This window comes from Tachypleus tridentatus, chromosome 3 (assembly GCF_004210375.1).
Source record: "Tachypleus tridentatus isolate NWPU-2018 chromosome 3, ASM421037v1, whole genome shotgun sequence".
In the NCBI taxonomy this organism is placed as follows: domain Eukaryota; kingdom Metazoa; phylum Arthropoda; class Merostomata; order Xiphosura; family Limulidae; genus Tachypleus; species Tachypleus tridentatus.
The window spans coordinates 7,166,799-7,185,296 of record NC_134827.1 but is presented as its reverse complement, the minus strand read 5'-3'; the positions used below and the strand labels follow the sequence as shown (position 1 = coordinate 7,185,296).

General features: G+C 32.8%; 1 protein-coding gene across 1 annotated transcript; it reads left to right on the top strand.

The window, feature by feature from the left end:
* Positions 1-4,598: 4,598 nt before the first annotated feature.
* Positions 4,599-10,088, top strand: LOC143247913 (uncharacterized). Its single transcript, XM_076496462.1, has 10 exons — positions 4,599-4,648; positions 4,910-4,968; positions 5,576-5,684; positions 6,036-6,159; positions 6,350-6,562; positions 7,534-7,606; positions 7,854-7,984; positions 8,242-8,304; positions 9,228-9,485; positions 9,824-10,088. The coding sequence occupies exons 1-10, from the start codon at positions 4,599-4,601 to the stop codon at positions 9,953-9,955; spliced, it is 1,212 nt and encodes a 403-aa protein (XP_076352577.1). The 3' UTR covers positions 9,956-10,088.
* Positions 10,089-18,498: the final 8,410 nt, after the last annotated feature.

Sequence of the window (18,498 nt, the reverse complement as noted above, 5' to 3'; positions counted from 1 at the left end):
AACAATTGATTAATCGAAATGACTATTAAATTGATTTTCACTAAAATAATCAACTAAACGAAATTAGGTTTTCCGACTTTTTTATTTTTGATTATTTTAATTGTCCAAGTAATCAAAATATTGCCACCAAGCCTGTTTGTCCTGCTTGTTTTTAATGTTAAAGCTACTAAAACTTCTTTGTTTGTACTTAAGGACAAAGCTACACAATGGGTTATCTGTGATCTGTCCACCACGGGTATCAAAACACGGTTTCTAGCTGCGTAAGTCCACAGATTGGGAAATGACTGGACATCATCTGCACTTCAATATTTATGACTAGTCATAAAGCCAGATTGTAATATTGTAAGTCCGCAAACATACCACTGTACTACTGGAGATCGTTACTGAAGCCATCTGTTTCTGTCATTAATTTTTAGGTGCTAATTTAAGTAAAGGTAAATGCCCGGCAGCACCTACCAACAACTTTTCTCTTTTTTGAAGTGACGACATTGTTGTCCTGAGTTTTATATTATGATCTCAGAATATTAGAATACTACCGTGTTAATTTGTTAAGAAGGAATAATCCAATATACAGCAGTTAAAGCTGGCTATATTTCGCTAAGGCTTACGATTGTCAAAAAGTTTAAGGTGTAATAATTTTTTAACGAACTTGCCACGACACAGCGGGTGTGAACTATCTCTCATGTAAATATACTATAAATATAAACTGTTGGTTGCGAGAAGCTAATATAGGACAGTCTTAACAATGAAAAAAAATCATTGGTTGAATTAGGATTTGTAAAAGAGGTTGAGCTCTCCTTTGTAAACCACTTTAACTTTTAACCAAACGACCAGGAATCTCGAATCTTTAAGAGGCGGGCATTCGTTCCACCTCACTTTAACTCCTGTGAAAACATTCTGTCACTTTATTACAAATTGAGATTCTTCCATTTTGTAATTATGTGATCAGTTAAACGAATCTTAATATAATATACAGAGTGGCCCATAGGTAGGTATACAGTTGCATATGTTGAATTGTGTGCAATAGGAAATCTCGGCATTTGACGTATGAAATAGTATATCACAGAAGAAGACTCGGCATGACCAGGTGGTGGTTAAGGCGCTCGACTAGTAATCCGAGGGTCGCGTGTTCGAATCCCAGTCACACCAAACATGCTCGTTCTTTCAGCAGTGAGGGCGTTATAATGTGACGATCAATTCCACTATTCGTTGGTGGCGGGTGGTGATGACCAACTGCCTTCCTTCTAGTCTTACATTGCTAAGTTAGGGACGGCTAGCACAGATAGCTCTCGTGTAGCTTTGCACGAAATTCAAAACAAACCAAACATCACAGATGCATTTACAGAACTTGATGGAGAGATAAACTTCTGTCAGAAAGATTACATAAATATGGCAGGTTGACTCCAGGATTGTGTGAACAGTGACGAGTCTCAATTTGAATACGTGCAGTATAATTTTCCCCATAATTTCATGTTACGTGTAGAGTGTTGTTAAATAAATTATCAGTTATTAACTGTATGTCTATTTTTGGGCCATCATATATATATATATATATTAAAAATTTGTAACTATTCTTGTTTCAAAAATAAACAATTACGGTTCATAATAGTACAGTGGCATATCTGTGGACTTTCAACGCTAAAAAGCTGTTTCAATACCCGTGGTGGGTAGAACACAGATATCTTATTGTGTAGCTTTGCGCTTAACTACAAACAAACAAACACTAATAATGGATTATGACTTAGTACATAGAGTAAAAAAAAAGAAAGAAAAATAATTGGCGGAGAATTCATACATTTCTTGTGCTGATAACGCGTTTGTTAATTTCAAATGTGCTGTTATTATGTACTGTACGTTTGAAAAATAAGATAAAGTTATCTTGGTTTAACTGAGACTAGAATTAAAGTTTTTACAGGATACTTTAACTGAATATCAACCAGACAGTAAATTAAAGTAAGCATTTCTACTTTACACTTTAACTGAATAAATTACTGTGGTACTTCTACTGTACAGTAACATAATTTAGGTAGCTTAAGAGTATACATATCAAAATACAAAGAGAAAATACAACTGTTGGAAATACTAATAGAGAAGATTTCTAATAGTTAATTATATCCAATTTTTTTATAATCCATATCTTATAAGTATATTCACACTATTTGTTGATATTTAAGCATTTGTTTTATCGAAGTTTATTTCTTTGTCAGAACAAAAGGAGACTACTTTATTGCCATCTGTTGGTTTTCCCAGCTTCTTTAGTCAGGGATGTCCTGTTGGTACCAACTCCTGGAGATAAAAATTTCCTACATATCTTTGAAAATCGATAACATGAGTTATCATGTTAACAATACAGTATATTTAATGGTTTTGAAAAGGTACCTGAAGGATAAACACAATGAATATTACATTGGTATATTTTTTATGACAGTTGAACAAGAAAGAGATAATCTCACCTCGTGCTGTTTTATCTAAGATCCGTTTAACGACGTAAATATCATGTCCACGTTGTCAAAATACAGTATAAAACGAGTTTTAAATACCAGTATTATCCAGTTCCTGGGATAGTCAAGAAACATTAAGGTAATACACTGTGGTGCATTTTGTTCTACTTTATAATAGATTTTCTAAAAACAAGCACAATGGTAAACTATTCTTGTAGAATCTAAAAGCTAAGTATTGCTTATAATGCTCTTTTTTTCTTTGCGCAGTAGTAGCACTACTGGGAGAGGGACCTGTTGTGGTTGAAGCCTGAGCTTTCTCTGTACCCTCACACCGGATTTCATGTAATTTCATTAGCGGTTAACTTTTATTAGATGGCGAGATAATGTAGCACTGAATGGTCTTTGATTTTATTTTTTACGGTTCAAATGTAAAATTCACTCTATTTCTGAAAGCATTTGTGTACATTAGTGTATCTCCCTTTGCCCTGCCTAACTGGCACATCTTCCTCCATCTAATGAAAAGTGCCAACTAATAAATCTGGTTCACTTCTTAAACGCGTGCCTACAAGATGTAGGATGTACATCCTGACTTGTCTGTCCGGGCCACCTCAACCCCTTCTCCAGTAAAAGGCTGGAACCTCCTCTGTCTATGAACACTATTTATATAATGTTTAATAGTTAATGAAAAGTGTTGGCTAAATAACTTTGATCTTCTTCAGGTAAAGGTAAAGACTAAAAAAGTTAACACAACTTAGACAAATGATATCAGTGATGTATAATACTTTAAACATTACTGAAAGTGGAATTACAAGATCGAACTTTCGGATGTATAAATGTTACTGTAAAATCTCATCCATTAACATAAATTAGTAAATAACAGGAATAAGTTAAAGATAGGCACAAACTGTAATGAAAATTCCTACTTTCGATGTGAGAAACGTGTCTCATGCTTGTTGATAGTACTGTAGAAATATTAGAATAAGTAGCTTTGTTATAATATTTGTAATTTAAAATCACAATTTATTGTCTGGTAAGTCTGAAAATACGAAGTTCGATAACTTAAGGATTTCATTAGATGTAACTTTCCTTGTTGAAGGGTAAACTGGGAGAAAGAAAGATCTCATCATCAAAAAAGGTTAAAATCATCAAGTGTCTTGCTACATGTTTTGACTATTTTTCTAATTTATTTTACAGGTTTTTGTAGTATCATAGGTGTTCTAATATTTTCATTCGAGAAACTATATATTAATATGCACACTTTTATTTATGTTTGATCTTAAATCGTGATGTTTTAGTATTATGAAAACAATTTAAGAATAAATGAAAGAAAACCAGAACCTTTGAAAAGTTCTCATTATTAAGATAAAACGGTCTATTATTTGTAATACATTAATGTTTACAATTGGATGAAATGAAATCACAAAAGGAAAAATAATGTACCATTTATATGATTAACCTATGACTACACCTGATATTTTGTAACATATTTTAATGACGCTGAAAACTACGTATGGTATCAGCCATCAAGAATGTTCGTTACGTTTGTTACGATATAAATTAGTAATTTAATCCTTTTCATCAAATCGTAATCTTACTATTTCTGAATTACATAGTAGCCAGTCCTTCAGCGCCAACAGTTTTTTAAACATCATAATATTTGAAATTAAACGTATCCATTCATCAGTTTGTCAAACCAAATGTTGGTGTTATGTTTGTTTTCCTCACGATGTTCTTCTCTGACCTAGTTGCATTGTCTCGTAATTAGACTAGATTCACTTTGTCTTAAGTGTGAATTCATTTAGTATAGGTTCATCTTGTTTTACACGTGAAACTGTATATTTTTTACATTCACTTGATAAAACAAAAATTATTTTCATATTTTTGTGAGTGTTTTCTAATAGGTCGTTACACTACTTATTGATGAATGAATCGTGAACAAAATAACTGCTTTATAAAACAATGTTTTTATGTTCTAACAAGAGGGGCATTTTAAAGCTGATTGGGTAGTATCAGTAGAGAATGAAAATAGCAAAAATATTTTGGCCTATTCATCAAAAATGTTTTATCTATAAAATAGTACTAGTACAAGGTAAAATGGAACATGGTCAATTGAAAACTTATCAATTTAAGCAAGATAAATAGATTGTAAACAGAAAAATGTTGACTGCTAGTGACAAAGCTTTGACTCCAAACAAAGATCAAAATAGGTAGTTGTCATAGACCAACATCAATACTTTGGTTTCAAAGGAACTATTTTAATTTTTTTTGCAACCTGTCGAAGTGAGGTAAGATGTTTCTAGGATGATATTTTTAATGCGAAAGACTGTTGGTCAGTTTCTTCAATTCATTAATTTCAAATGGGAAAACGAACAAACGTCTTAAAGGCACGAGAAAATTTATTCTAGAAAAATATTTATTTAGCCTTTACAGAATTTTTCTGAATCTTATATTTCTATTCAATTTCACAGGATGAAGTTCTTCCTCGTTTTGCTATTGGTTGGCTGCGCATCAGCTTCATTCTATGATGGTAAGTTATTTTGGTTCAGGCTTCTGTTATATGATGGATAAATGAATAGGTATTAAATTATATAAATAAATTAAAACATGTTGAATTACATGGGCCTAGTCATTGTTGATACGTCTAAATAATAGCTTACAAGGAATAAACTTCCCCTAGTGGCTCAGCAGTAAGTCAGCAGCCACGGGTGAACAGTACTGATATTCCATTGTGTATGTTAACAACAAATACAAAAATTATAAAATCGTACCAGATTTCCATTTTGTACTAAGCTACAGAATCCTATGTTTTCTCATATTCCAATACAAATCCGGAACAGATATTCTTACATTCGCGTACCTGTTCTTTGTCTTCAAATATAATAACATTTTAATTTGAAATTTTAAAGACTCTACCATTCTTATATGCTAGAAAAATTCAGTGTAGTTTACCCTGCCTGTTTTTAAGTCATCATTTTTTATATTTCACATAATAAACAAAATACAATTCAGATGTTAGTCATGTTCATGGAAGAACATTATGGCATTTATCAGCCGTAGTCAATGTAAAGATTAGAGAAGTCTTTCGAGAATTATTTTTCTCTGTCACAACTCATTTTAGTATTAACTAATTATAGTGCTGGACATCACCGTCAGCCGGGCAGTCCTGGACTTCATGGTAGGAATGGAAAGAATTCCGTCACTGAAAACTGCTGTGGGATTTGGATATGCTGACCAACTAGACGAGTGAGTGCACTGAGGATGTCTGTTGACCTATTGACATATTATAAAGTTTAAACCGATCTTTTTAAGGAAATTTGAAATGGCGCTTCGCTGTAAAGAGTAAACAGATACGGTTATTTCTGGATCTCTTCAAACTTACAAATTCAAAAACGAATTTATTTAGAATAACAAACGAAAACTAGAAATTGCAGAGAAATCCGCTCTGTAAAATTTAAAAAATTATCATAAAAGATTAACTTAAAGGCTAATATTTGTCAGTTACACATACAAAATAATTCATTTTCTTGGAGAATGTTATGATTAATGTGTCCTGTTTACCTTGCAATGTGCGAGTATATATACATATATATCTAGGGTAGAAGAGGATATTAAGACCGAGCTTGGTAAAACTTTAAAAGAATCACTTGACAACATTATTGAGAAGATCAAAGATGCTATTGACAACGGTAAAAAAGTAAGCCAGGACCTCCTTGACAAAGTAAGTCACACACTAATTCTCTATTTCAATATTATTTAAATTTCAGTTAGTAAAACGATTCCCGTATAATATCTAAGTTTCTTTAAAGCATTTGTATCTAAAATCTGTGAATTTGTGTAACTACGATAATTCTAATTATAAAACTATCCGTTTGATAAATACAGTGATGCATAATTTAATTTCTTTCAAGGCCGCAGAGATCACTGACCAATTGAAGAACTTGGGAATTGATGCCGGTGTAAAAACTTTAGAATTACTAAATAAGTTGAAAGACAAAGCCAAGGAGCTGTTGAAAAACTTGTTGGATAAACTGGGCATTGGAAAACGAAGTCTAGGTGATCTGATGGAGACGCTTAAAGAAAAATTAAATTTGAGGAACTTGATTGAAACAATGAAAGAGAAGGTTGGTCACTCTTACTGGTTTGAAAGGAAAGACTTGAAACCAAAAACTCTTACTGGTTTGAAAGGAAAGACTTGAAACCAAAAACTCTTACTGGTTTGAAAGGAAAGACTTGAAACCAAAAACTCTTACTGGTTTGAAAGGAAAGACTTGAAACCAAAAACTCTTACTGGTTTGAAAGGAAAGACTTGAAACCAAAAACTCTTACTGGTTTGAAAGGAAAGACTTGAAACCAAAAACTCTTACTGGTTTGAAAGGAAAGACTTGAAACCAAAAATGAAAATTTCCACACACAGACACATGTTTATACATACAGGGTAATATTATTTTTCCCGAGTAGCCGTATTTACTTGTTTAATAAAAGTGTCACTCGGTTTCATGCGTGTAACACATAAATCACGTGTTCTTAATGATAGAAGTTAAATACAAATTTAAATATATGTCATGCATTGTTGGCGAGTGTAGTTTGTCACGTGAATAAGGAGAGAACGAGAAATGTTTTTTTTCTTTAGTATGATATTGAGTCTTCTATAGGATTTACGTTCAGTTCTTTTTTTCTCGTTTGCAAGAAATGATAAAACTCTTAATTTCTTAGCAAAAATAGTTACTATAGCATTTCAGAATTTGCGAAAAACTGCTTGCTACAATTTCTCTGCAACAGTTTTGTCAGACAATTTTCCATATAAACTGGACATTAATTACATGTTTCATCAATATACCACACGTAAATTCCCCTCCTCAGTGGCTAAGTTATAAGTCTAAAGACTTATAATGCTAGAGATCGTGTTTTAATACCCGTGGTGGACACATCAAAACATAGCATATTGTGTAGCTTTATTCTTAAAAATTAAAGCAAAATCACACGCAAAATGTATCGGAAACAAATACAATATTTTTCTCTCGAAATTATTTTAAGAAGAAAGTTCTCGATAAATCATAGAGAATTCATAACAGAATGTTTTGTGTTTTTACAGCTGCTCAGCAAACTGGACTTGGACAAGATCTCTGAATACATTAAGAATAAGTTTGGCAACTTGAAAGATGTAAGTAAGCGATTTAATTGTTGGACAATAAATATATTGATTTGTTTGTTCTGTACAAAATGTTCACAAACTAGAAAACATAACTATCAGAAATCGATACTGTTTCATTTGATAATTTAAACTAAAATTTTGGGTTTATCATAACTCTTTTTTTTTCAGAAATCTTGTTGCATAACTATATAGAGCCTACAACAGTTTTCTTATTGCTGATGTAAATTATAACCAATGCTGAAAACATGTTTTACTTTCAGTTTGGTCTCAAGATTTTGGAAGCAATCAAGACCAAAGGATTGAAGCTTTGAAAGATCTTCTGAGGAAGATCCTACCATCCTACAATCCATCAAATAGCATCAAGTCGGAGGCTTGCGACCTTCTACAAATGGTAAGATATCCATCTATCTACTTGTATCTAAGTAAACATCCAGGAATTTGCACGTTTTGGTTCAAAATTCCAGAGTCCAAGAGAAACGAGTTAATATTTACATTAAGATAGAGAAAATAATTTACACTTTCTCACTTGTTAATTGAATCTAGGCATAGCAGACAAATATACAATGTGAGAAACTTAACCCAAATATGTAAAGTTAAAAGTGAAATTCGTTTGTCGCTGAATGTTTTTTTTTTTGTTTCTTGTTTCAGCTGATGAATAATCTTCCATTGGACCAGATTGTTTCTTTTATCAGAAACAAGTTCAGCAAGGACGTAAGTATCAGGCATATATAGAAAAAATATTTTATAAGGTTTAACTATAAACATTATTACGAACGTTAGATTGTGCTGTGAAGATAAAATTTCCACTTCTTAAAAGATAATCAATCCACTTGACAGTATGTCATCTATATCTATAATTAAACTGCTTAAAATTGGTCTTTCCAAGTACATAAGTAGCCCGAACTGTATAAAAACATTTCAGTTTAACTTCTTCAGAAAATATTTACTATGCCGTAGACACTAGAGAGTTCAGAAAATATTTACTATACCGTAGACACTAGAGAGAGAGAGTTTATCATCGTTGACTTTCTTCGCTGCTTTTTGCCTGCGCTTAATTGTGAACGGTACCTGGTAGGACAGAGCTAAGTCTTTGCATTTACAACGTTAGAACCAGGGGTTCGATTCCCAAGGTGGCTTTGTTACAACAAAACACAAACATACATAATTGTAAACGCAGCAAGATTTTTATGAAAGTAGCCAAATATTGAATACGGTACTTGAGGTTTTCTTTTGGACAGTTAACAGTCACGTTTAACCCCTCTCAGTAATTTCCAAAATTCATCACCAGAAAATAGTGTTTGTTTTGAAATTTCGCGCAAAGCTACACGAGGGATATCTGTCCTAGCTATCCTTAATTTAGCAGTGTTAGACTAGAGGAAAGGCAGCTAGTCATCACCACCCACCGCCAACTATGGGGCTACTCTTTTATCACATTATAATGCCCCCACAGCTGAAAGGGCGAGCATGTTTGGTGTGATGGGGATTCGAACCCACTACCCTCATATCACGAGTCGAACGCCTTAATCATAAAATATTGAGGACTGGTAAAAACTTTATAATAATAGATGACGTCTGTGGAAGTGATACTGCTGCATCTAACAAACGTGTTGTGAATAATCGATATTTTTTCTCAGTGGCAGAAGACTATCATGGAAGCTCTGACTCGAGGTGGGGTTGAAGCCCTTAAAGTAGTACTTCGAGATTTCTGCAACAGTGCTCCAAGTCATTCCATTCTTGATCTGTGGCAAAAGATCAAGGACTTTTTCAAAGACCTGGGTCTACAGATACAGGAGAAATTCTCCAAATTTGCTGAATGGGTAAAAACCATTTGGGACGCTGGTTTAGAGAATGCTAAAGACAAGCTGACGAAGGTCAAAATTATCGCCCAGGAGGTGTGTTGGTATATTTTAATTGATTTATTAGTTAATGTATCTTAAGATGAAATCTTACTTTTAATTTTTAAGTATAACCAGATGAGCAAAACGACCCAAAGTTGCATTGGACTGTGGTTTATATGCAGTTCTACGAATCTCTGCTCGCCTTTCTTATATCTAAACGATAGTTTTAGGGAACAAAGAGACCATTTATGTTTGAAACAGTGTGTATTGTATGTATACGAAATCGTTTAATATCACTTATTTCTGGTAGCGCTTTTTCTGGCAGGTCTATTCCTACTGTTGTTGGACTTTACTCATTTACCCATTATAATTACGCTTCTTTCTTTGTTCAGTTCATCAACAACGCTAAGGACGTTAGCGCCGAAGTTGCTCGTGAAGCCCTTGAATTCTTCAGACCTTACAAGGATGATCTTGGATCCTTATGGGACGAGTTGTATGAAAAGGCTAAGGGAATCATAGGGTAGTAATGTTGATCATTGAATAATGTATTCTGGGATCATTTTATAGAAGAAAAATTGTATATAGGATGATTTCAGCAGAAAACATTTAATCATTTATGATTGTGCAACATAACAAATAAAGCTGATTGATCTCACACTACAACGAAAATTTTATCTTTAAGCCAGTTTTCTCAAGTGTTTATACTAATCTGACTCGTACAAGTCAGTAATGCTTTCAACAGTGATTGTGTAGAGTATAAGAAAAGTTTATTTGTTTTGAATTTCACGCAAAGCTACTCGAGAGCTATCTGCGCTAGCCGTCCCTAATTTAGTAGTGTAAGACTAGAGGGAAGACAGCTAGTCGTCACCACCCACCGCCAACTCTTGAGCTACTCTTTTACCAACAAAGAATGGGATTGACCGTCACGTTATAATGCCCCAACGACTAAAAGGGCGAGCATGTTTGGTGCGACGGAGATTCGAATCCGCGACCCTAGGATTACGAATCGAGTGCCTTAAACCCACCTGATCATGCCGGGCCACAAGGAAAGTAAATTAAACATCAATAATTAAAATTAATTATTGACTCTTGCGTGCTACCAGATATATTATCATGCATACCAAGTAATGTCTAAGCTACCACTCAATGTAAAAAACAAATATAAAATGGGAATTATTCGTACATACTTTTACTTCACAAACATACAGTATATAAAAATTTCCGTATATTTTATATTATTTTACTTAAAGGTGTAAACAATATAGTTTATTTACACACTGATGATTAATTTTCTGATTTAAATTGCCTTCACGTTAATATGGTTTTAAATATATTTATCCAAAGGAATTTGTTTTTCTGTGAGGTTTCTTACGATTGCTAGGGAGAAAATACCCGAGTTACATAAGTAGTTCGGATTTGTGTCAAAAGATGACACTAAAAGTTTTCATTTAAAGTTCTACCAAGTTGGTCATGTCGTGTTTACCGAGACTTTTAGCCTTTCAGTATCAAGTCTAAGTGAGGGCTTATGAAGCTAAAAATCGGGTGTTGGACAGAACGTAGCTGGCTTATTGTGCAGTTTTGTGCCAAACAAAAAACAAAACAGTTTTCGTGAATCGCTTAATTGATTTTTAAACAGCATTTAAAATTCTAACATCCACGTATTAACGTTGTTACTATTTTAATTCAGAAACCTTACTCGTATGAGTGTGTGTGATTTTCTTGAGGCAAGGCCACATCGGGCTATCTGCTGAGTCTACCGAGGGGAATCGAATCCCCTGATTTTAGATTTGTAAATCTTACTCGTATGACTGTTTGTTTGCTTTTTGAATTTTGCGCAAAGCTACACGAGGTCTATCTGCGCTAGCCGTCCCTAATTTAGCAGTGTAAGACTAGAGAAAAGGCAGCTAGTCATCACTACCCACCACCAACTCTTGGGCTACTCTTTTTACCAACGAATAGTGGGATTTACCTTCACATTATAACGCCCCCACAGCTGAAAGGGCGAGCATGTTTGGTGCGACTGGGATTCGAACCCGCGACCCTTAGATTACAAGTCAAACGCCTTAACCTCACCTGGTCATGCCGGGTATAAACTCGTATAAACATTCAATACGTTCTCTCACTTCATAAGTTGAGAAAACGACAGCAAAAATTAAGAAAATAATATTCCCTTGAAGATTAGTCGTTTTTATTTCAATTTATTCTCTTTCTAAAAACTGAGATACAAAAATGTATACTTAAATGTTATTTCTCTAAACATCAGCCAGAAGGATTACTGATTTTTAAATATACTATTTTGTCGAAAAATATTTTTTTCCATAAGATAAAGCATTATTATTTCACTTATATGTTTTAAATGTAAGAGCATTACTCCACAAACACAGTCCGCACATTGTAATGTGGATGCCCTATAAATAGTTTCTGTCAAATTCCAATATTTGATCAGACGAACGTGACTCAGGAGTTAGTGGTGGGTGCTGTTGACTAGCTGTTTCTATTCTTGTATAACATCAACATTTGAGTGACTGACTATCCGCAACAGTTCTGAATAAACAAATCTTAACTGTTTAACATGAAAGTAGCCTTACACCGAGATTAAATCTTCTTCCTTAAAAATGTGCGTATATCAAAAATGGAAAAGGTGCTGTTTTTCATAAATATATATAAAAAAAAATCTCATCAGAGAACGATTACAGTTTTGAATGTTTTCGAACGGTAATCTCTTTTTGTTAGAAGTTGTTGTTTTGAATTAAGCACAAAGCTACACAATGGGCTATCTGTGCTCTGCCCACCACGGGTATCGAAATTCGGTTTTTAGCGTTGTAAGTCTGCAGATATACCGCTATGCCACTAGGGGGCTTTTTGTTAGAATGCTGTTGAAATTACTCCACGTTTTTCTGTAAAACTGTAACAATGCTTTATGAAGTATTTCAACTTGCCTCTCTCCTGCTGGTTAAGTGTTAGCTTGACAGTGTATAATACTGAGATATGAGGTTTGATTATTCGATTAGCAAGAACAGGTAGGCTTTGCGACTAAAACAAAAAGTTTTTCAGTTTAAAACTTAAAGTCCTATATAAACACAGACTTCGTACCAGGATAAGAATTCGAAGAAAAATTAGCTAATATATAACTGAAAAAAGAAGTCTTAAACACGTCCAGAAAAACAATACAATCTCCTATTCCATTGTAAAAGCTCGATCATTTGACGAGGTGATTTCGATTATCGGAACGCAGGAGAAACACGTTTGATAAATACAGAACAGGTTTAAATAATTAGGCGCCAGTCGATAAATGTTGTGTTTTCAACTTTATATGTGCTGTTTTACAGGCGAATGTGTAACATACAATTTGAGGGTTTCCTAAACATTTATGTTTTATTTCTGCTTGTACGAATGCTTTTCCAGAACATAACGTGTTAAGTCTCGTATAAGAAATAGAATAGCAGTTGTGCTTTCGAAGTAACTTTTGATGTAAAACTTTCATTTGTTGGTGAACACGACTAGTCATACATATTAAAGTACGGATGATGCCTAGGAGTTTCTAATCAAATCATTTGTCGATCTATAAACGGGGTGTCGATACCCGCGGTGGACAGAACACAGATGGCTTTCTGTGGAGCTTTATGCTTAAAAAAAACAAAAACCAATAAAGAACAATTTCCCGAGACGGAGTGTACTTCAAACCCACGTCCGTAACATTACAGATCAAGATGCATTCAAGTGATCCTCGAAAGCTTGAGAAACGTGGGCTGAAATCATTGTTAATCTCATCCCAGGTTTTAGTACTTAATGTTATCATTGCACGATTTTACTTTGCAACACGTCTTTGTTAGTTGTTTTGAATTCGAAACGCTTTCTGCACCAACAATAGTTTATTGTTGAGGTGTATTAGTTTACGTAAATTTAGAAGTAATATAAATACACATGTGTGTATCAGATATTTAAGTACTCCACTATCTTGTATAAAGCTGTTTGTTTAGTGTAATTCAAAAGTCAACAAACTTTCTCTGATGGCCACCTATTCATTAAATTGTATCGCGACACCAGAAACAGTAAGGTACTATAAGATAGCACAGTCGTCTTTTACCTGCATTCATTTTATTAAAATGACCATTGAACACCTAACAAGTAAAAGGAAGTAAACACCAATTAAAATTATTATATTCTTGCAAGTGACGCCATGTTACAAAACTGTCCTTGTACACATTTTATGGCTTATTGTAAAATAACGGTCATTTAAGTAATTTGTGTTTTGTTCGCGATGTCTTTATTCTTATGATGCACCGCGAAGTTTATGATCATGGTATTGTCTAATAGGCTTGATGTAGCTACTGAAACTGACAGGTCGTGAGTTTTAAATCATTAATCGTGCAAGTAAACATGTCATATCATATACTTCCTTTTCAAACATAAATAAAATTAAAACTAACTATATCCAAATCACAGATGCAGATTATTTAGTTAAACTATAATGCTCTATAATTGGAAAATACCGAATTCACGGGTCAGTAAACTGTCGCACAAATACACTTTTTTATTTCCAGATTGTCGAGTGGGTGGAATTTACAACTAACATGCATGAACAAATATAAAACGAAGTGATAAATTTATTGCTTTTATCAAACAAGAAATTATGGGCGGTCCCTAAAGTACAATACGTGTAATTGATTGCAGATGGTCTACTTGCTTTTATGTAAAATATTCAGGTGCTTCCAAACTTCAGTGTTTGGTAAAGTATTGTAATACAAATAAAAATTAAGGTATTGTTTACACGGTTGTAAAAACACAAACAAGAGTTTTTCTATTTGCCTTAACAGCAGGAGTAAGCAGGAATCACCCATTTCCCGGAAGGTCCTAAATTATATTATGAATCAAATTGTTCGTGATCCTGGAAGCTTTGGCTACTGTCAGTGAACTCTGTTTTGTAAAGTGTGTATTACTTTTTATACATAAAATTGACTTTAGGTCAGTAGCCCGATGTATTGAACTCGCATGCCATCTATATGATGAACATTCGCTGGACGATATCACCTATAACATTCCATTGGGCCTGCTATACCCACTTCTCTCACGCAAACTCATAAGTTATTGACCACTAACATCGAGTAAACTAAACATTTACTACAGATTATTGATAGCTGAAATCACCATTTGTTTAGGCAAGCAAGGTAATGGTCCTATGATATAATTCTTTCTATAGACGCCTGTTGATGACCCACTCATAGTAAGGTTACATTTTACTAACAAGACATTCATAGTAAGGCTACAATTCACTAACAAGACAGTCGTAGTAAGGTTACATTTTACTAAAGAGACATTCGTAGTAAGGCTACAATTCACTAACAAGACATTCGTAGTATGGTTACAATTCACTAACAAGACACTCGTAGTAAGGTTACAATTCACTAACAAGACACTCGTAGTAAGGTTACAGTTTACTTACCGATACTAAACCATCTAAATCGGGAATCAGCTGTACGCGCACATCTCAACAGAAGGAGCTTCTACATATTTCAGATTTAACACTTGACAATTTGTTAGGTTATCATATAAAAATGTATCAAAAGTATGAGAGTTCTATGACATTACCTGTACACGCAAACGTAAGAAGGTCAAAGATCTAAATCAATGAGAGGAATTAGTGCTTAGGCTTGTAAAATACAGATGGGCCTACATGTAAGTGTATATATATATATATAAGAATCCAGGGAGTTGAAATTTACAGTTAACACATTAATTAACGACGAAAAGTAACTACATAACATTTGATTATCTAGCAATCGGTTGTAATACTAGTCTAACTTTACTTTTAACAGATAATTCCAAATGGTACTACTCTTCCAAAACGTTAATAATCTTTCATATCGTATTTTTTAAAATAATTTTCTAGTTTTCAACTGTGACATATGTGATCTTAACTTCGAATTTTGACCCAAACAAGTTGTCCTATTTTCTTGATAAAATTATTGAATAACCTGCAAACAACTCTTATTCTATAACCAACAGTCCTTGAGTTATGGGTCAGTGAAAGGAGCTAACTGGCTTCATTGAACTTACCTTGCTAAGAATTGTCGTTGACAAGACAAATTATTTAGCTTTATGATCTGGTTGCTGAGAAAGAAAGTGACCATAGAATAAGCATAAATACTACATTTTACTCCGAATCGAAGCAAAAAAGAGAAAAGGTTATACCAGATATTAAATACAACACATTTTGATATATTTTATTGTGCTTTTGAATCGAAAATAATGAATCAAAGAAAGTTTGTTGTTAGTTAATTAGTTTTTTTTTCAAGACAATCGACATTTTAAAATACGACAACGTAAAGAAAATATTGTTTAAAAGTGTATTAATATATATTAACAAGGTTGCAAATTATCATTTAAATTAAATATATTCTTAAAAGATGTTAGTATAATGTATAAATATTGTTAGATATAAAATTAATCCCATAATTTAGGACGATGTTCGTCCTAAATAGCATCCAATATCCTCCTATTGTTAAGGTTCAGGATGCACATCGTATTGATTAGCATAAAATATCCTCTACCCTTCTGGGCTTCCAAAATCTCCTCCTGATTCGAAAAGGTCCAAATGTACCAATCTAGCTCCTATACTATCCTTAATCACTTATAGAGCTATCCCAATGGGCTCCGTACCCAAAATGAAAAAACTTACACAATATTATTGTAGGAAAATTAATACAAAGTTCACAGAATACATTTCTAAAGGTATTATTGTAGGAAAATTAATACAAAGTTCACAGAATACATTTCTAAAGGTATTATTGTAGGAAAATTGATACAAAGTTCACAGAATACATTTCTAAAGGTATTATTGTAGGAAAATTGATACAAAGTTCACAGAATACATTTCTAAAGGTATTATTGTAGGAAAATTGATACAAAGTTCACAGAATACATTTCTAAAGGTATTATTGTAGGAAAATTAATACAAAGTTCACAGAATACATTTCTAAAGGTATTATTGTAGGAAAATTAATACAAAGTTCACAGAATACATTTCTAAAGGTATTATTGTAGGAAAATTAATACAAAGTTCACAGAATACATTTCTAAAGGTATTATTGTAGGAAAATTGATACAAAGTTCACAGAATACATTTCTAAAGGTATTATTGTAGGAAAATTAATACAAAGTTCACAGAATACATTTCTAAAGGTATTATTGTAGGAAAATTAATACAAAGTTCACAGAATACATTTCTAAAGGTATTATTGTAGGAAAATTAATACAAAGTTCACAGAATACATTTCTAAAGGTATTATTGTAGGAAAATTAATACAAAGTTCACAGAATACATTTCTAAAGGTATTATTGTAGGAAAATTAATACAAAGTTCACAGAATACATTTCTAAAGGTATTATTGTAGGAAAATTAATACAAAGTTCACAGAATACATTTCTAAAGGTATTATTGTAGGAAAATTAATACAAAGTTCACAGAATACATTTCTAAAGGTATTATTGTAGGAAAATTGATACAAAGTTCACAGAATACATTTCTAAAGGTATTATTGTAGGAAAATTAATACAAAGTTCACAGAATACATTTCTAAAGGTATTATTGTAGGAAAATTGATACAAAGTTCACAGAATACATTTCTAAAGGTATTATTGTAGGAAAATTAATACAAAGTTCACAGAATACATTTCTAAAGGTATTATTGTAGGAAAATTAATACAAAGTTCACAGAATACATTTCTAAAGGTATTATTGTAGGAAAATTAATACAAAGTTCACAGAATACATTTCTAAAGGTATTATTGTAGGAAAATTGATACAAAGTTCACAGAATACATTTCTAAAGGTATTATTGTAGGAAAATTAATACAAAGTTCACAGAATACATTTCTAAAGGTATTATTGTAGGAAAATTAATACAAAGTTCACAGAATACATTTCTAAAGGTATTATTGTAGGAAAATTAATACAAAGTTCACAGAATACATTTCTAGCGTCTTGATTTAAAAAATAATAAGTTGTTTTCGGTATATGACACTATCTAAAGGAGTTATTAGAAGAATCATGGATCAAGCATGGCTTTTCTCACTTCTGAACAGTGCAATTTATACTGAACAGTGCAATTTATACTGAACAGTGCAATTTATACTGAACAGTGTAATTTATACTGAACAGTGCAATTTATACTGAACAGTGTAATTTATACTGAACAGTGCAATTTATACTGAACAGTGCAATTTATACTGAACAGTGTAATTTATACCGAACAGTGCAATTTATACTGAACAGTGCAATTTATACTGAACAGTGTAATTTATACTGAACAGTGCAATTTATACTGAACAGTGCAATTTATACTGAACAGTGCAATTTATACTGAACAGTGTAATTTATACCGAACAGTGCAATTTATACTGAACAGTGCAATTTATACTGAACAGTGTAATTTATACTGAACAGTGCAATTTATACTGAACAGTGCAATTTATACTGAACAGTGCAATTTATACTGAACATGTGCAATTTATAAGAAACAATAAAATTTCTCTTTCCCACACATTTACAGTTTTCATTTTTCTTACTGGTAAAATAAACCAATAGAAGCGAAATAATTGTAGTTTTTCCTGTTTTTCATTTTTAATAAGTCCACATATATTATTTGTATATGAATCTTCTTACGTATATATAGATACCTTTACTTGCTATACTTTATCACATGCATGTTTTTTTGTTTTACATTAAAAAAAATAAAATGTTAAATTCCGCATCTGTAAGGGAAACATCAGCGCTTGTTTGTTTATAATTGAGCATAAAGCTATACAGTGACCTATCTATGCTCTGTCCACCACGGGTATGGATACGTGGATTCTAGCGTAGCAAGTCAACAGACATATCGTTGTGCCACTGAAGGAGGAATACATTAACGCTAAAAAGTAATAACAAATAGTACTGTAACAAGAGTTGACATTTGCACTTATGTGTTCTGATTTCCTGCACACTGTGAAATGTTGTTATTCTCTGCATGACTAACAAGCCAACGTTTCTTTGAGAAAACTTGTTGAAATTTTGCTGCGTACGAGG